Source organism: Bombyx mandarina, chromosome 11, assembly GCF_030267445.1.
Source record: "Bombyx mandarina strain Sakado chromosome 11, ASM3026744v2".
In the NCBI taxonomy this organism is placed as follows: Eukaryota; Metazoa; Arthropoda; class Insecta; order Lepidoptera; family Bombycidae; genus Bombyx; species Bombyx mandarina.
In genome coordinates, this window is record NC_143218.1 from 14,524,620 (window position 1) to 14,545,532 (window position 20,913).

General features: G+C 35.5%; 1 protein-coding gene across 2 annotated transcripts; it reads right to left on the minus strand.

The window, feature by feature from the left end:
- Window positions 1-537: 537 nt before the first annotated feature.
- LOC149502058 (arf-GAP with dual PH domain-containing protein 1) lies at window positions 538-19,606 on the minus strand. Of its 2 annotated transcripts, XM_089731045.1 has the most exons (8): window positions 19,052-19,606; window positions 9,777-10,002; window positions 7,875-8,048; window positions 5,254-5,346; window positions 4,515-4,691; window positions 3,577-3,812; window positions 2,991-3,185; window positions 538-1,101 (listed from the first exon to the last, which is right to left on the minus strand). In XM_089731045.1, exons 1-8 carry the CDS (start codon window positions 19,131-19,133, stop codon window positions 1,037-1,039), a joined length of 1,248 nt encoding a protein of 415 aa, XP_089587171.1. In that variant the 5' UTR covers window positions 19,134-19,606; the 3' UTR covers window positions 538-1,036. The 2 variants fall into 2 exon arrangements, with proteins under 2 accessions (XP_089587171.1, XP_089587172.1); XM_089731046.1 differs by lacking the exon at window positions 5,254-5,346 and having other exon boundaries at window positions 19,052-19,586.
- Window positions 19,607-20,913: the final 1,307 nt, after the last annotated feature.

Consider the following 20,913-nt stretch of genomic DNA (forward strand, 5'->3'; position numbering starts at 1 on the left):
GAGCTTGAGTGATAAGTTTTTTAAACCATTTAAGATTTTCTTTTCTCCTGTTTGTTGTTCGTTTTTTGTTTTTTTAAGCAGCTGTTGACGAGCGTAAATGTTATCATGTTGAGGTGCTAGTAATGATTATGGCCGAATTTTTATCATTGACCACCAAAAGCTTTTAAAGCTGAGCTTTTAAAATCTTCAAAAAACGCAAAATGTTGAATGGCTCGAAGAGATTACATCAAAACGTCTATACTGCAGCATAAAACAAAACGGATAAGAGGGAAAGCTTATTTTCAAACTAGTCTGTCTTCTTCCTGGTCACAATTTTTTTATAATATCTTAGTGTAACTGGCTTATCTAGCAATGTGATATTTACAAAATATGGTGACTGCTTAGCATTAATTTAGATTTGAGCTTGTCTGGAAAATATAATGAAGAGGTAAAATTGACAATTTTCTCTGTTTCTTTCAAAATCTATTTTCACGTTAAGCCTCGAAGACTTTTTTGGTTTTTTATTTTTTTTTATCTACATTTAAAAATTGATTCGTATTTTTCTTTTTGTTTTAATAAAAATTTAAGAAAATTTTATGAAATTTTCGAGTGTATTACAATGCTCTTTAAATATTGATTTAGGGGTGATATTTATCTTACACGTATGAACCTTGTGTATTACAACTCCAGGTTTAATTCTCGTTCGAATATCGGGTTGTACTTGTACTTAGTGAAGTGTACTCGTCTTAAGCGTGATGTTTCTAAACCAATCCCACAAGAAGGAAAGACTAATTTTGGGGCATTCAATGCCTCAAATGTTCCATTTCGTACACAAATAAAACAAATAAAAAAAGCAATACTATAACAAAAGTTAAAAAAAAAATTATAGCATCACATCGCACCACATGTAGGACACAATTATTTATTATTATATTAAAACCGTTATCTTAAAGCGGTAGTCAATATAATAATTACCTAGCGCAGCCGATGATGATTTGTATGAAGAAGTCTCAGTGTTGTATTTTTCGTTATTAGTAATTACGCCGAATGCGACCGACTACCTTCCCGAGAAAATGTTGATCGGGTTCGATGTGTTGCGTTTCCTCACAAGGACAGCTTCAACTGAAAGAAAAAGAATGTAAATTTGCAAGAGCGTACTGATGTAACCAGCCTCTACGTTGTTTGAAGCTTTGTGCAGAGAATAATTTTATTACACCTTACAAAATCTGTATACAAAACCCATATGCTAAGTTTCTGTTAGAATTTATGTTTTTTATTTCACACGTTTATAAGGAGTTAATACGTGAAAGTTGTTAAGTTACTAGAACCCACACATCGGAATGTGAACCACTATCCGACTTGAGACATGAGGTCTGAATCTCGATTGTATGGTATAATAGTTGATTTTTCAAACCGGAACGCGAACGCGGCAGAAATAGGGCGGTGGTCATTAAGTTCGTAGCTCGCTCTCTCTCTCCCTCTCTCCTCCCCTCTCTCTTTTCCCAGCTACTTATCCCGCATGGTATAGTAGTGAGGTCAGTTTTCCTTAGTTTACTCCTCTACTTCGCTCTGTCTTCGACATCCTCATCAGCAACATTGCATCCCCTTTTGTCCTTCAGCACTACATCCTTTCACCTTGTCTTGGGTCTACCTCTAGGTCTCCGACCGGGGAGGTCGAGCAGTAGTGCCAAATTTCCGACGTAGTCAGGTGACGTCGTGACGACGTTTGAAGTCGTCGTGGCCTAACGGATAAGACGTCCGGTGCATTCGTATGAAGCGATGCACCGGTGTTCGAATCTCAGGCGGGTACCAATTTTTCTAATGAAATACGTACTCAACAAATGTTCACGATTGACTTCCACGGTGAAGGAATAACATCGTGTAATAAAAATGAAACCCGCAAAATTATAATTTGCGTAATTACTGGTGGTAGGACCTCTTGTGAGTCCGCGCGGATAGGTACCACCGCCCTGCCTATTTCTGCCGTGAAGCAGTAATGCGTTTCGGTTTGAAGGGTGGGGCAGCCGTTGTAACTATACTGAGACCTTAGAACTTATATCTCAAGGTGGGTGGCGCATTTACGTTGTGGATGTCTATGGGCTCCAGTAACCACTTAACACCAGGTGAGCTGTGAGCTCGTCCACCCAACTAAGCAATAAAAAAAAAAAAAAAAAACTTCCTTTTTACGAGACCATACCATCTCGCTTTCGTGACCTAAAGGATAAGACGTCCGGTGCATTCATATCGAGCGATGCACCGATGTTCGAATCCCGCAGGCGGGTATCAAATTGTTCGAATGAAATACGTACTTAACAAATGTTCACGATTGACTTCGACGGTGAATGAATAACATAGTGTAATAAAAATCAAACCCGCAAAATTAAAATTTGCGTTATTACTGTTGGTAGGACTTATCGAGTCCGCGCGGGTAGGTACCACCACCCTGCCTATTTCTGCCGTGAAGCAGTAATGCGTTTCGGTTTGAAGGGTGGGGCAGCCGTTGTAACTATACTTGAGACCTTAGAACTTATATCTCAAGGTGGGTGGCACATTTACATTGTAAATGTCTATGGGCTCTAGTAACCACTTAACACCAGGTGACCTGTGAGTTCGTCCACCCATTATTTAAAAAAAAAAAACTCATTCTATTCTGCTTCTTATGGGCGATGTTCCGTACACAGAGGCTTCCACGCACGTACTCGATGCGGTTAGTTAGTTCATAACTGTACTTATTTAAATTTGTCTGTAATTTCCTTACGCATATTAGTTAAGTAACGAGCGAATTAACCCATAGACACAACCCGCTGAGTTTCTCGCCGGATCTTCTCAGTGGGTCGCGTTTCCGATCCGGTGGTGGATTCTGCGAAGCACTGCTCTCGCTAGGGTCAGTGTTAGCAACACTACCGGGTCGAGTCCCGTGAGCTCACCTACACACTTTAGGGTGAAGCTGAAGTAGCCTCTCAAGGCTATCAGCATAAGTAGGAAGAAGAAAAAATTTAAGTATCACTCACTGGTAGAATCCTGAGGCGTGAGACTTCTTTTAATCGTTTGCTGCAGAACTGCCAGCCAACAGTCGCGGTCCTCGTGTGTTGTTGCAGCAAGGCAGTACGTTCTTTCTGGAGTCACCAGCTGGAAAGGGAACCTCGCCTCCTTGCAGCCATTGCCCGTATTTGAAACTCTAATACAGTAGCCGTTCGATTCGTTACCTAAAATAAGTATTAAAACATTATAAAAACAAAATCTGATTTAGACAAGCACATTAAAATTATTAAAAATATTTATCTGGTATACGAGAATGAAGGAAGGTACTATAATATATATTAGTTAAGTTTAATATAGTTGATCATAGTTTCTGTTTCCCTATAATATCTATTAATTAATGCTACTAATAATTAGCAGGCGGCTAGGCAGGTTTGGCTATGCTCGTAGGTGATGTCTATGAGCGACGGTAACCACTTACCATCAGGTAGGCCGTATGTTCGAAAGTATACATAAAAAAATATTTAGTTTATGTATATCTCATATTTCTCTCTCTCTCTCTCTTTCTTTCTCTTTATCTCTCTCTCTCTCTCTCTCTCTCTTTAAAAAAATACTAACCGACAAAAATCTCGCCCTTGGGATAAGCATCAAGCGGCTCGTCGTGGTACATGAGTTTCCTGTTATCGAGGGTGAACCAGCGTCTTCGGTGAGCGTCAGTAGGTCTGGGTCCAGTCTTCCATAGCCAGCCTTCACGTGCGAAATCTCTTGGTAGACGATGAATGAGATCCGACTCCGGAGTCGACGGAAACGCAACTTGAAGTAGATGGAGTTGAGCACAACGTATCGCTGTATACCTGTGAACGTACCATTTAATTTATTGGGTTTGGGATAAGCAATTTAAAAACGAGATACTGCTATTTTAATAGGCTTTTATTATTATTATTTTTATTGCTTAGATGGGTGGACGAGCTCACAGCCCACCTGGTGTTAACTGGTTACTGGAGCCCATAGACATCTACTACGTAAATGCGCCACCCACCTTGAGATATTATCAGTTCTAAGGTCTCAGTATAGTTACAAATATTAGCTTCAGACGTATGTATGTTTCGTAACGGAATCTTTGAACATGATTTTGACTCATTTCAAAACGTCGGATTCACTCGAAATTTGGTATATTTATTAAGGACCGACGACAATTCAATATTAAAAAGAAAATAGTGAAGAAAAAAAATTAAAAAAAATTAAAAAAAATTAAAAAAAATTAAATTCAAATAAAAGTAAAACGTGGGAATGAACGGGGTGCATGGTATCAGTAGTTATAAATATTTTATGAACAAATATGAGTAGAAGGGTTATTTTGATAATATCCTGAAAAGCACTTCACGCTGTTTTACAATGAAATCATTTTTTCTTACACTATTTTTAATTCAAACTTATTAAAATTTATTTTCTTATTTTTAGTCGGATTTTCTATTAAATCGTATTTTGTTCGTTTTTTTAAACTATTACTTATTTAAATAGAATGTATGTGTAAATGTGTGCTTTATTATAATTACCAGTTGCTTATCACTTCAGGCTCCTCGTGATAAACATATATGTGCCTAGTGGTGCCATCTTTCATGAATGTCAACTGCATTGAGTTCATGTGGCCGATTTTTGGTGGCGCGAAAGCAACATTCAACTCTGACAATTTGAGAACGCCCTTCGGTTCCTTGTCCTCTCTAACGTGATACCTGGAAAGCGGAAAAATAAACTAATCTAAAAATAAATCACGATACATATACACAGCTGTTATAATGTTATAAAAATAATTTGCGGTGCCACGCTGAAACGGCAGTATTGTTCCGATTTTTACATCGTTTTCCTTAAGTCGATCGACGCGCGTTCAATGTTTAATTGTGTAAGTTTGTGTTTCAAAATTGATATAAAAGACGAATGCAGTAGAACATGAGTGTATCTCGTTAAGTTATTAAAATTAAATATTTGTATTAATTCTTTAGGGGACTTAGAATTTATATCAAAACACACCGGTCTAAGGAAATAAATTTTAAACTACATAGTATATTTAATTGACAAGTGATTTCTTATGGAAACCAAAATTTCGATTCGATTGAATTGAACGAAAATCTTTCAGAGCGTAGGCGTTGAACAAGCATGGCATAAAAGCGTTAAACAGTTTTTTAAACAGAAGCTCTGTGATGATCGAGTGAAATGACATGAAAAATGTGGCTTGTAACTTAATAGAAGAGATTTTTTTTTAAATCTCTCAAAAATCGATTTTCGAATCGTCCTTACCTCAATCGACCAAAGTTTTTGACTCGGAGACGATCGATTATGCGATCGATACAACTGGGCATACGGCCGCGGCCGTCAGAACCGGGGTGATACCTAAGGACCATTCCGGGAATTTTTATCGGATTTCTTTTAAAGAAACGTGGGATTTTTACATGCGTCTACCATAAGATTTTCAATTTCTAACCTTTACAGTAAAATATACGCGGGAAATGCCTGAACGCTTTCTATAGGTCTATTCAAACGCACGAGATCCTTATTAATATCTACTTTTAAATATATTCTTAAGAAATACCTACGAGATTCCATTTTCAGAAAACCGTGTCAATGTATTAGATGTTTGTGATAAATATAAATATAATCCGTCAAAATAATAAAATGGTCTCATATACTCTAATATCAGTTTCGTTTGCCTTAATTTTCCGGTTAGCTCTAACACTGTGTTGTAGGCAATACGTATAAATTTGTATATTATCATCTTAAACATATGTACATTGTATAAGAGTTATTTTTGTCTTGTAAAAAACTTGTTCTTAAAATTCGATAGTGTATTCGAATTTTAACTGATTGTTGCATTTTTAACTGATTGTTTACGACATTAAATTAGGTTTTTTTTTTTTTTTAAATAAAAAGAATACAACGCGATAAAGTAATACAAAAAATTTTAACAATATAAGGCACATTTCATTTTTTTTTTTTATTAAGTCTATAATAACTGAACTATTGCAAGGCACAATAGGTAATTAATTTGTCCTGGCAGAAGATTAAAGAACTGTCTCAGGTCAAAGCTGTTGCTAAAATGAATACGTGTTAGAGCATAGCTTAATATTTGACCTTGAGCATTTGTGATCATTGTACATAAAACTTAATCGTGCTAGTGGAACTTATTTCCAGGAACTTGATTAACTTCATTGATTAAAGTCAGTGATACAATTTTCCTTATAAAACTTTGTGTAATATTTACCTAAAGCAAAGCAATAAATAAGGTCCAAACATCTTAACTACTTCCACTGGTTTTGTTATTGGTCATTTTTCTATTAAAAATATTTATTTTTCCTAAAGCAATAAATAAGGCCCAAGCACCTTAACTACTTCCACTGCTTTTATCGTTCCTTTTTCTATTAAAAATATTTATTTTTCCTAAAGCAAAAATTACCTAAAGCAATAAATAAGGTCCAAACATCTTAACTACTTCCACTGCTTTTGTTATTGTTCATTATTCTATTAAAAATATTTATTTTTCTCACGGTAAAATTAAAAATTAATTGTAATATCTTTTATGATTCACACTTGCAGCAATTTAATACGTGTTTGACATTTGAATTCGTAATAATTGGTCGCTTTTGATTCAGCTAAGCTACGGTCCAACTGATATTCGTCAGATCACAGGCGTCCACAGACATCACAAATGACCACTCATCTTGATGCTTGAGGTCGATGTCTAAAGGTTACCCCCTATTAATCCGTGAAAATCGAATGGTATTGCTTTTCGGAATACATGCAGACCGACCATACAGTTGTGTATTTTTTTGTCCGTTTCAATGGACAGGAAGATTTCATAACATTTCATTTCAATATTCAATTTCATTTGTTCATTGATTTCACTGTCGGCGATAATGACTCCTAACCTAAAGAATCAAGTTTAAGGACATCGACGTTGTGACGTATAGTCTCCGCGTGCCTTAGTAACTGTTACTGGGATACCATTAGAGCCGTCGTCGCGGTGCCATATATAAATTTCACAACAGTCCGTCATTAGGTTTACACAAAAGATTACGTTCGTTATGCGAAAACATTGCAGAGCAATAACCGAGAGACAAGTTCACGGTTACGTAGTCGGTCAATATTTGCGGGAGTATCTCTTGACGTTGCGTTTATACGCAATAAGAGGCGTGGAACTTTTCGTCCAGGCTACGTCACAAACTAACCCGTTGTTTACGTAAGAAAATTAATTTCTTAACTCGCTATCAATAATCTCTAGTGGATGCCGAGCATACTGTTGAGATATTACATTGGAATCTTAAGCCGCGTGCATAGCCTTCCATAAACGAAACACGACTGTAGAAAGTGCGAGAATTCCATAGAAAAATCTATTTATCGCGTTATACATGTGCAAAACCCACAATTCACACGTAAGCGTGATGTCATTCCGAATAATGACACTATTATTCTGTGACTACGAAGGACAAATAACAATTTTGTCGCTTCTAATGTTAATTAACGCTAAATAAACTCGAATTATAAATACGTAAACAAAAATACTTATTTATTTTCGTTGATGTACAAACAAAACATTTAGTAGAAAGGCATACGAGTAACGCTTTAATAATAACAATGTATTTTAAATAACACGCCTAGATCCTTAATTAAGTAACCTAGTTTGTATTTCGGTTTATTACCTAGCCACCGACGTTATGAATCTAAACGTGAGTGAAAGGAGAATTTTGTTATTTTAAGCACATTTTACTGCAAAGCGATGAATTATTATACTTTTCCCGTTTACATTAAAGCAAACGAACATGCGTAGTATTAACGTATATTTGGACATTCCGAATAATGACAGACAATGGAATGAACACGATGTGACAAAGCTTGAATCGACTGGCTTATTACGTATTACCCACTTGAGCGTGTCTTCGGTTTCACTGAGTATGAATTTTCTGAGTTGGTATCTGCTGTCCTCCTTGCCTCGTTTCATAAGGAAGCCCTGCATGCTTCCCGACAAATATGACTGACGTTCTGGATGACAGAATTCTTCGCGCTCATATTTGGCTCGGATCCATTGTTCAATGAGGACTCTGTGATAGGAAATACCTTTAAATATCTAAACTATTAAAACATAAGCAAATGAAAATGAGCGATTTTTTAAAATATATATTACACAATATACTTAATCTATATATTAATAGGTGAAACAAAGGCTTGTCAATAGCCAAAGACTGAATTATCTCAAAGGATTACTTAGAGCACCCCTTATGAAACCTATGGTAAGCAACACAACTGAAGTTTTTCCATAAACCCAAATTTTCCAAATGGTGCGTGATTATATCATGATCTAAGATTATCGATTGTACGAAGAGTTTTTAAATCAAATGGAAATAGCTCCTCAAAGTTTCAGTTTTTGTGCCTTAAAAAAATAATTTTTAAATTCCTGTATTACTTTCACTTGTTGGGTACAACCATTTTTTTTTTCTTTCTGCCTAAGCTGATAGACTTGAGAGGTTATTTCAGCGTAACCTTAGCTAATAGTTGAGCTCACGGAGCTCAAACCGGAGTGATGCTAACACTGACTAGGGTCAGAAGCACTGCTCTTGCTAGGGCAGAAGCAGTGCTTCGCAGAATCTACCATCGGATCGAAAACGCGACCCACTGAGAAGATCCGGCGCGAAACTCAGTGGGCTGGTCAAACTGTAGTGAACGCGGAAACTATTGTATATAAATTAAATTTTTGAAATTAATAACTTAAAATTTTTCATAATATGCTTTAATTAATACTCCAGTGCTCGAATATTTTACGTCGTAACAAATTATTTTTTATCGCCTAACTTCTTGTTCTATGGGACACATAGATAACACAAGTAGGCCAAGTTTTGATAATATGGCGTTGATATGGCTGTCATGTAAACATGCTTTTTGATTTTTATTTACTCTTAAATGTTGCTCTATATTTTGTGACTTTACTAATAAAGAACAAACCGATAGCCGGTTAAGGAAACAACAGATTCCAAAACCCGAACCAGTGTTACAAAAGTACTTGTGGTACATAGGAGCTATTACCACAGCAAATATTGGAAATACCAAGATGATGTTTACACTCATTAATGGTTTGCGGTTACTACATTCCGTTATACAAATCTATGATGATATTTATAACAATACAAATATACGATAATTAGTTTAGTTTCTCGTTTGTTTGTAATGCGGTGTTTGTTTATGAAGTGGGTTTTTGTTTATTTCCATACTATTTATTTCCTTCTAGTTAATCTCGGGCTCGATTTGCTGTTATTTTTATTATTTACCTATATAAAGTTCACCTATTTGATGAAACGACTCATTTACCGCGTATTTTAAATACTACATTAGAAAACCTTGATAGAAATACAGGCTATTAGTTTGTACAAAAAATAAACAAGGATGCATGAGGCCCGAAAGTATATGGCACTAAGTTTTTATCGGTGGTAGTACCTCGTGTGATTCCGCGTGGGTAGGTACCACCACCCTGCCTATTTATGCCTTGAAGCAGTAATGCGGTTCGGTTTGAAGGGCAGGGTAGCCGTTGTAACTATACTGAGACTTTAGAACTGATATCTCAAGGTGGGTGGCGCATTTATGTCGTAGATGTCTATGGGCTCCAGTAGCCAGGTGGGCTGCGAACTCATCCACATATCTAAGCAATAAAAAAAAATCACTAGGTCGTGAACTAGTACACTTAGCAATTATTTAAAACGTGCAGTGCTAGTAACCAAATCGCCAATCGGATCGGCCATAATGAACCAAACCATTAGCTTGGAGCTCTCTATACTTACTGAGGGTCATTTCTATTAGGTCTTCTGTAGCAAGGCGGTACTCGTTCCTCGTATTTATTCCTAGCAGTTATGTTCCCGACTTCCTTCATCCTCTGTACCTGTGAGTCTTCCCATCTGTCCAGCTTCAAATGTTTCACTTTGCTGATATGAGCGCCCATGCCACGGTGGATGCTCGCACATCGCATGCATATGAATATCCCAAGGTTGTAAGAAGCCCAGTCTGGGTCTGAAAACATTCAAAGATTATGATCAATTAATGTACTTTTGTGAATTTATTCATATTGAATAGTATAGTTCGTAAATTAGTTTATAACCCTCAACATTACAAATTTCGAGTTCGATTTCCAAACAATTTATTTACTTCAAAATACAGCTTATTTTTTCAGGTAAGCAAATTACATTATCATTATTTACCTATAAGGTACAGAAACAAATATAATATAACAATAGAATATTGACCATTATTCACCTGACAAAAGAAGAAAGTAATAGTAGGTAGGGTAAGTTCGAAAATTTCAACCCTTAACGGCTTTGCCGCACAAGTAGGCAAGTCGGTGATGCCTACCCGTACAAGCTCTTAGCAAACAGTTGTTCTACTTATCGTAAAAAAATTAATGGTCCTCTTTACACTTTTACTTTTTTCATTAGTGCTTAAAAAAAAACTAATGTGCTGGAAAATAATGAATAAATAGTTTGATGCAACTTTGTTAACAAACCTTGATATTAAAACAATAGATGGTCGATTGTTAGCAGGTACGTTCGAAACTTTACCAACTTTACCGGTCCTTCCACGAATTACTCTCAATTGATTTCGGCTTCTTATTTTAAATTTCAAAGAAAAGATTTCTTGTAAAGATATTTGTGCCTAACTAATTTTAAAACTGTCTTTGGATCCAAGAATAATATTTTTACACTTGTAAACAATTTTTTCGTTATTGTTTTTTAGATTATTTGAAGTATTTTGGACATGTTGTTTGTTTTATGTAGAATTTGTTGAAATCGTTAAGATTCTTAATGTATAACAAATCGACCATAATATGATCGAAGACATAATGTGATATGATAATGTTCAGTTCACCACTTCATATAAATAATATGCCTACGACAATTAATTAATTTTATATCAATGAAATATAACGATAATTTAAAGACGCTTATTAAAATAAATATGTTAATTTTAATAAAACATATTTGCTTGTAATGAATCATTCTTAAGTGTTTTGATTTGGACAAAGATGAATGTATTATAATGTATAATGTGTGATTCATGAAGTAAGCGATAATATTTTTTTAAATTACTTTCATGATTAATATTTTAGAAAAATAATAACGTCTTTCAATTACAACTTCATTATTATATTGTTATTACGTCATATATTTACTATTGCATACAAATTTTAATAGTCTATGCATTTGTTTGGATTAATACCTGAAACTATTTAAAAAAAATTAAAAGACTGCTTTAAACAACTAGAAATCTCCGAGAATAATCTAGAGTAAGTTTCCGTTACTGTGTAAAAATTTTGAACACAGAACATGTATGAAACCGGGGTACATCATATCTCCAAGAATTTTAAAAGTATCATACAAAATGTTTTTCTTTTTTAATATATAATACTGTTGTATTGCAAATAATTATGCATTGACAACATTCACGAGCAAAAATAAAAACACAAACGACCTCTAAGTTGTATCATCGTTGCTTAAGATTTTTTACGGAGTGGCCCAATGATTACGGTATAATCGCCGTTTGCATTATTTGAAAGTAAAGTTTTTGTAAACACACCGCAAAGTTCAGTGTGGCAATGCTATTAATTATAATATTTAAAACCTAATTGACCTCTATATTGAATCATCTTCATCTATGTTTTTTTTTATGTTGTACATTGAGTAACGTACCATTCATGTAGTAGCAATTTTATGTTGCGTTCTTAAATCAACATTTTATGAGATGATGCAAAATGTTTAGAAAGTTTATTTATTTTTTCACTCTTATTATTTTATTGCCTTTATAGGCAGACTAGCTGTGAGCTGTACCCGTCCGCTTCGCTGGGCATTTAAAATTAACGTTATTATTTCTCATCCCCACAAAGATTCTGATCATTAACGCCCCCGCAACTGGTGTAGGGAGTCCAACACTCATATAAATTTTAGCCTATCTATTAAGTATATGTATTTTCTACATGGATACCAAGTTTTAAGTCAATCAGATGCATGGTTCAGTAGTTATAACGAAACATCCGTAAAAACCATTGTTTTTTTTCCCTACCTAATCTGATAGCCTTGAGAGGCTATTTCAGCGTAACCTTAACTAGTAGGTGAGCTCACTGGGCTCAAACCTGACAACGTTGCTAACACGAACCCTAGCAAGAGCCGTGCTTCGCAGAATCTACCACCGGATCGGAAACGCGACCCACTCAGAAGATCCGGCGAGAAACTCAGTGGGCTGTGTCTGAGGGTTAATTTACTCATCGAGCCCTTCGTCGCAAGCGACGGGTTCGACGAGAACGGTGACCGGTGCTTGAGGTACCTAAAAGCACCGTTAGTGGATCGGGAGGATTCGAAATGACGTGCTCTGGGCGACCTCGACTATTTACCATTTGGTCCGCAGGATCGGGAATTAATGCTACCATTAATTTCTTACAAATGTTTTGGTTGAACTGTTAGTTTGTAAAAAAAAGCTGTACTAAACAAGAAAATAGAGAGCGCTCAGAAAACTTCGTGCAGTGAAATTCTAAAAAGATCTGTAGACAGGCACTGCGGTAGAACGCAGTATAGATAGTATGGATGAACTCTACTCCGGTGGCGGGCGGTGCGATCATAAAAACGATATGATGGGATCATCTCAAGCAATTTCTCAGAACACTTACGATATAGTTATATAATAATACGTAAAATATTTACAACTGCATACAATTTTCATGAGTCGACAAAACTTTGATTAATTGTAGACGTCGATAATGAGAATAAAGACACTTTTAAGGTAAAAACAAATCGCGAAATATGTATATGAAATTGGAACGGAACAAAATGGATAGAGCAATACAAGGTGTTTTTCAGAAACATGTACATACCTACTTCTTGATTTACAATTTTAATGGGATTGATTGTTTTGTTGTGTTGTGCTGAACTTGTTGTTACAATATATGTAATTGGAACCTCGATCTCCGCCCGAGATATCATTAAGTAAAACACAAAAAATTAACGCAATAAAAGTAATCAAATGATTTCGAATTTCGTTCGAAAGACGAAACGAATTGAATGATACAAAAACATTTCATTCAATAATACACTAGGTATTCAACGGCGAAGAGCGAGTTCGAATTTCAAATACGCGTCATAACAAAGATTCACTAAAATCGCGTAACGATACGCCCGATGGGACTATTGCAGAGGCCCGTAAAGGTTATACGGTCATTTCACATCCGAACGACACCATGTTTTCCTTACAACAGGCGCGTTCGGGGAAAAGGAGTAAAACTTCGAAGCATCATATGAATACCTTGTAAAATCATAAAATAAAATGTCAATGCTATTTGTTATTCTGTCACATCAATAATCTACGTTGAGATCAAAATAATCGATAATTTAAACTAGACTCTAATTGATTACTGAACTTAATTAATAATGCACCATAAATCTTGCATTCGATCTTTGAAACATTATTCGAACGTCGAGTCAATTACGATGACGATTTATGGTGATTTATATCATAGACTTATTTGATTAAAGTCAAATTATAATAGATGAATTCGGTTTCTTGCGCATTGAGCGTCAAGTCAAACAACGTTCATAGGTACACATTTTACAAACATACTGCCTCGGTCAATTCGTTAAATATGTTCATTTATAGGGCTTGTTTAGTACCAAAAGTTAATTTCATTTTCTTATCGCAACGCAAAAAAAACGGACGTAACCAGATAAAAAACACATTATGATTTTTAATACGTAATATCAATGACGTAAAATCTCTGCTTCATACGAAATAGCATAAAGAATAACGTCAATGGAATTAAATACTATAATGCAAAGCAAATACTGTATAATTATGCTGAACAATCCAGTTATTGTAATACCTAAGGCGTACGACGCAGTGTATTCACCTGTGTGTGAATGAATCGATTACGTTTAGTCGAGGTCCCCACCACTAAAATCGTACTTCGCGATGGTCGACGTAAAAATAGAAGGAGATCCCCGCGATGTTCGCGGCATACATAGTTTTAAACAAGTGAAATTCTTGTTTTATTGCTTTAAGGAAAATTAACATTGTAATTGTAAATAATTATGTATAAGTAGCAATGCATTTTTGATGTTTTTACGTAGCCAGCTGTGTCGCGACCAACATCCGTGTTTACTAGTGACACACCGACACGACGTCACGCAGTCGCACGCACACAAACACACCGATAACATACCAAACACCGCACGTAAATAACAAAAGCTGGGCTCTATCACACATCCAACTGTTTTTTTTTTTATGTTTGAGATATTACTGGTGGCTCGGAGGCCTTTCCAGTTTTACCAGGGCAGGTGGGCGAGCAAGGCTCAGACAGGAGGGGTGGGATGTGCTAACAGCTACCCGGGCGCCTCCAAAGGAGACCTAACAACTCAAAAGTAGCAGCTTCGCGAATGAATTTACTACCGGATCGGAATCGCGACCCGCTGTCAAGATCCGGCGAGAAACTCAGCGGGCTGATGTTTAGGTTAGGCTGCACATCAAACTCTTCGCCGAGTACGACGAGTACCTACGGTTACCGGGGTCCCTACTCCTAGTGTTACAGCTACCTAATGCGTACCTAATGCAAGGGTTATTGAATCTGATGGAGATCCAACTGATGCACGGATCTATTACACCTATCCAAGATACTCTAGGGATGAGCGTAGCCTAATAATCGACATTAAATCCTAGTCTATACAATTCAACAAGAATACTAAAACCAAAAATGAAACACGAGATTGTATTTCAGCTGACATATGACGCGTCATAAACGTTAAATAATTAGTCATCGCATGAATCACTTAGGGTGGGATTGTGTGACCTGGAAATTTTGAAACCTAGCGATCGAAGGACCGCTATGAAATGGTTGGAAAATGCGGGCAGTTTGTTCAGTTTCATCGAACTTATGACGTAAAACCCATTCGAAGGTTATGTTTATCTTGATTTTTATACGTAGGTATATTTATTTAGTTTGGTCTCGTTTCAACGGAGATATTAGAAATAAACAATAAATACAAAATAAATAGAGGTTTTTCATCATACTTAACTTCCGTACAAATTGATTCGAAATGTGTTATCTACATACTAACGCAAAATTGTAGCATCTAATTTATTTAATACAAGCGGCCCGCTACGGCTCCGCTCGAATCTTTAATAAAAATTTCAACGATATTTGACGTTGTTTTATTTTTTTAAATAATAGAACACTTATTGCGGCATAACTATAATAGTTAGACACATGCTGTCGCGACACTTTTTGTAAATAATAATGTGTTCTACAAAGTCGCAGTACATTATTTTATTCTATCATCAATAGTTTTCGTAGGGCGCGCGATGTAAAGAATATTTTAGGTATTTTTTTACACCTTGGGTTACATTATTGAAGTTCCGTAATTTTTGAAGAATCCGTAATTTTTTTCAAAAAAGATTATTGCCTATGTCACTCGGGAATAGTGTAGCTTCCAAACAGTGAAAGAATTTTTTTAATCGGTTCAGTAGTTTCGAGCCTATTCAATACAAACAAACAAACAAATCTTTCCTCTTTATAATATTAGTATAGATTTTGAAACAACTGCGTCTGTTTAAAGTTAGAAAAAACGTAAAGTTCTCACTGTAAAACGATACGGAGCACTTTCCACGCAAAACCAGAAAAAAACATAATTTTATCTAGCTGCTTTACGAAATTGTCTTTTGCTCAATGTACTCAATGTTGAATGTTAAAATACTATTTTAATGTTGTCCTCGAAGATAACCTCGAAGAAGGCTAATTATATGAACAAAACTAGTACATTTATATCCGTTTCCATATTGTAACAAATACTTTAATATATAAAAAAATATTCTATTACATTGTAATTATTATCTATTAAAAGAGCAAAACATTCCTAATGTTTCATGTTACATCAAACAAAATATACGACCGATAACATTTTAGTAAACATTACAAGTTAAATAAGGTTAAGGTACAATAATAATCATGTCATTACGATCACGTATTGAATCGAAAACAATAATAGTAATAAAAATAGCGTCTTAGGTTTTATCCGAAATTGTTTTACAAACCTGCTTTGTCAGACCGTGACTGCAGATGAGTTTTTCATACACTCACCGATCGGAAGTTGATGGTGCCCCTAGTAATAATATTGACTGTTTTTTTAAATCTATTATAAATATATTTAACCCAATTTAAATGAGTAAAAATATTGTGTTTTTGCGTTTATTAATAAGTACTGAATATTTTATTTTATAAAAAATTTGCTTCTCTATCTATTCTACTCCATAATATTTAAATAAATTACTATCTAACTATATTTGCATTGAATAAGATCTAGGCAATCTAAAACGCTACGTTTTGTTTAAATTCTTATGAGATAACTTTTGAGTTTCAGTATAACCCAATTTAAATGAGTAAAAATATTGTGTTTTTCGTTTATTAATAAGTACCTATTGAATATTTTATTTTATAAAAAATTTGCTTCTCTATCTATTCTACTCCATAATATTTAAATAAATTACTATCTAACTATATCTGCATTGAATAAGATCTAGGCAATCGAAAACGCTACGTTTTGTTTAAATTCTTATGAGATAACTTTTGAGTTTCACTACTGAAACATTTACTGTCGATTGACGAGCTCCGTATATCGACGTAATAGTAATTGAAACATAATAAAACAAACCGACAGTCATTTAAAAGCATTGAGTCACAACACAACATGGTATTTTATGATTGGTTTCACAATCTTGAGACTCCGTCTTTTATTTTACGAGCTTTATGGAATGTCAAATGTAACAATGTTGTGGTGCTTTTTGGAACAAAAGCCAAAATCTCAGCTACGTATTATTGTTGTTTTATTCCTTTTTTTACTTAATGCACGTTTTCTTTTTATTACTAATGATGAGGTCGTTAAGCGTTTTTCTTGTTTTGGTAATTGTAAAAAATTCCAAGAAACTATATACATGATATAGTGATAACAAAATGATATTTGTCTAATGTTTATATTTGAACGATTAACAAAATGATGTTTCACAATAACGCTATTTCGTAAATTACATTTACCAGTAGCGTATTGTGCGCCCGTACGGATGGAAGTCACTGTTCTACCAGCTTGTTGCGAAAAGCAGTCCTTCGTTCTGCTTTGAATCGTAACAACACGACTTTTTTTTCTACCTATGCTGATAGCCTTGAGAGGCTATATCAGCTTCTCCTTGACGTGTAGGTGAGCTCACGGGGCTCAAACCGGGTGTTTTACTAACACTGGCCCTAGCAAGAGCAGTGCTTCGCAGAATCTACCACCGGATCGGAAACACAACCCACTGAAAAGATCCGGCGCGAAACTCAGTGGGCTGTGTCTATGGGTTAATTCGCTCGTCGAGCCCTTCGTCGCAAGCGACGGGTTCGACGAGGACAGTGACCGGCACGACCGGTATTACAATATAAAATAAACTTTGGTTTCATGTTTTCAAAGTAGGTAACGCCTTTCACGTTATGGTGTCTATTGTATCCGGTTTTTTTTTAATTGCTTAGATAGGTGAACGAGCTCACGGCCCACCTGGTGTTAAGTGGTCACCGGAGCCCATAGACATCTACAACGTAAATGCCGCCACCCACCTTTCTTGCCTTAGTTACTAATAAAGAAGTGGTATTTACATGCCGTTCAACAATTCGGATCACCTACATCAATTAGCGCGTTTAAAAATAAAATGAGAATTTGTGAAAAACCATGATTCGTTACATGTGAATACATTTTGGTAATGTGACGTCACGCTACAGGCGTCTGTCTGTGTTTCGAGAGATGTCTAGACTTTCCACAGGGCCAGACGGAAAATAATTTTAGCGCTACATATTTGTATATTATACGTACACTTGTATATATTGTATACTTGTTTGAACAGCAAATTAAGTGACGTATTCAACGAATATTTGTTTGTTCGACTTATTTTGAAATTATTTTACGTTTTTCACTAAGACGATTTTCATTCTTCCCTACTACGGTTTAAATTTGTACTTAATCAATTTAATAAAAATTTACTCCACATTCATAAAGTTAATGGGGGTCTTTTTTTTGGAATCGTATTTATATTACAATTATAAACTAATTAATAAATTAAACTTTTAGCTTTAACCACATAATTAAAACATTTAAATTTTAACAGAAGAAAATAATAGAGCTGATCCCACAAAGTGACGTTACGGTTTTATTTAAACATACAATTCAATGTAAATCATTTATACGAAATCTAAAAGATAAATATTTAGACATACATACATACATTTACTTTAAATATATTAAAAACAGTACAGCTTTGCACCTTACTGGTAAGATAATACGAGTCGCAATCCTCTACAAGAAGGTTGATTTAAAATACAATTTTCTATTCAGTGATATCTGCAGACAATAATATAGGAAGAGAGCCTATTTTTGGGTTCTAGTTTAGTTTATCCTAGGTTCAATTAGGTCACAAGTGTCGCACTGACCCACATTACGCGCACATGGCAATGTTTTCCACCGCATTTCAAAGGTTTCAATCTTTTAGAATTTACTCATGTATATTATTAGCAAACAGGTATGCGACATTTACATCTTATCTAAAGCGAATATTGCGTCACGTTTAAATAATGAAATTATTTGATAGATTAAGCATAGTTTTCATTTTTATTTTTAGATCGAATCTTAAATTAAACATATAAAAATTACGTTTGTTGTTATCTGAAGCCTACAGGGTATATTTTTAAACAACAATTTCAATAAGAGCATCTACATCCGTAACTGTTTTCCCCACCTCGGTTTTCGGCGATATGTACGAGCAGACAAACAACGTATATATGTATCAATTCAAATGTGTATCGAGCAAGGTCTTATATTACATTATGTTTATTTCAATCGTCATTGTGGATACGACCATTTGTTTTCATTGAATGCATTTTACGTCGAGGTCACTGAACTTCAAAGCATGGACGCATTACGCCCCCCGCCTATTCACTACCCCATGAAAATACCACGCACAAGGAAAACACTATCACTAAAATACTCAAAATTCACATAAAATAACATACCAGGATTTAAACAGTCGGCGCACACGTTATTTCCACTCCGTTTTTGCAACTCCTGTAATAATTTCTGGTTATGGTCTACCATCGTGGAAGTTTTGCATCAATAATGAAGACATGCACGCTTGCCGCTAGCGTACGTCGCGTCGCCACTCGAAAGTCGAACAGCTCGAACGAACGCGGTCTGTGGCACACTGCGCGACGAGGGAGCGAGCGAGACTTCGACCGACGCGCGACCAATCGGTTCAACAAACGCCATTTCGTGGGTGACGAGCGCCATTGCATTCGCACGCGTTTAGAACCGGCTGGCATGAATAAGATAGAAAGAGAGATCTGGAAGTCTTTACATGAATGAAACCAGTGTGTAGTGGATGGTAGTGGATACTCGTAACGTAAGCTTGTGTGCGTGAGTATACACCGTAGTACGAATAGAAGCCGTACGCCGCCGCGCCGCGGCGCCGTACGTGTTGGTATCTACGTGATGCGATCATGCGATGCGAATACAACGCCTGTCTCGCGTAAATACTTGTAAATACTGGGTGGGAAACTAATACGGCTGTCGCTCTATAAATAGTAAATACATCATTATAAAGCTAATTCTACGAATACCGCATTCCTTGCTAACGTTTCCACATACATAATTACATAATTAATAGGAAATTACTTACTTGTGAATGTGATTTGTTAATAAGTTTTGAGAAAAACTTGAAATAAAATATTTTAACAAATTTCAATTCGATCGTCAACCTTAGAATAATTATACATACTGTGTAATTATTCTAAGTCGTCAACTATTACTGACTATCTATTAAGGACTTGCTACATGTTTTTTTAATTTAAAGACATTAAAATTTAACTATTTAAGGCTTGTATAATAATTGTTTAGATTATAATAATATTTACTAGGAAAAATATGAATCCAGACTCTATCACTATTCCATACTTTATAAATGAAGACAAGTAAGTACATGTGGCCCTAAACAGATAACATCTGAGTGATAGATAGATCTATATCTTCGCAGATAAAAATTGTCGAGTCACAACATTCGTGTAGAAAACAGTATAAACTTTTGTTTTCCTCCTAAGTGAAATGTACGTACAAAAGCACTGGTGTTTGCTTGCCCGCATAAAGCACCAACATTCTACCTATTTCTGTTGTGAGTCATACGTAAATTGAAACTGTGTAACTTAAATTTAGTTGTAAATTGATTGTGGTTAAATAATACCCAATAATGTAGAGTGATAGAGTCGCAGAGATTTATAGAGTTGTATTTGAATTTCTTCGTTACATAACTCAAGACATGAGGCTCGAGACAGAACATAGAATTTCCATTTAGAAACATTAATTAAAGTACTTCAAAAAAAGAAAATTGAAATTTGAAAATTTAGAAAATAAAATTGTCTCTAGAATATGGCATAGATACATACTGCAGATTCCTTGGAATTGTGGTTACATGTCAAATAACTTCTTCGCAGTGAAAATGTAAACCTGTGTCTTCAAAGGATTGAATTTAATTAAATTCAATGGGATAGTGAATTCAATGAAATTCAATACACTTTCGGAAACCTAACCCAGAAAGTTCTCCATTTCAGATACAAGTTTGATCATCTCTACTGAACAAAACTCTTATGGCCAGTATAACGTGTATCCCCCGTGCTATCATTTGCATAGCAATGCATGCACCGATGGTCATTGATAAACAAGATGAAAATGGTAGAGGTGTGTTTCCCGAGCGCTATGACATGTCCTTCTTCAAACGAGGCTTGTGGAGAGTATTAAGCGGTAAGCAGTGGCTTGGCTCTGCCCCTGGCATTGCTGAAGTCCATGGGCGACGGTAACCACTCACCATCAGGTGGGCCGTATGCTC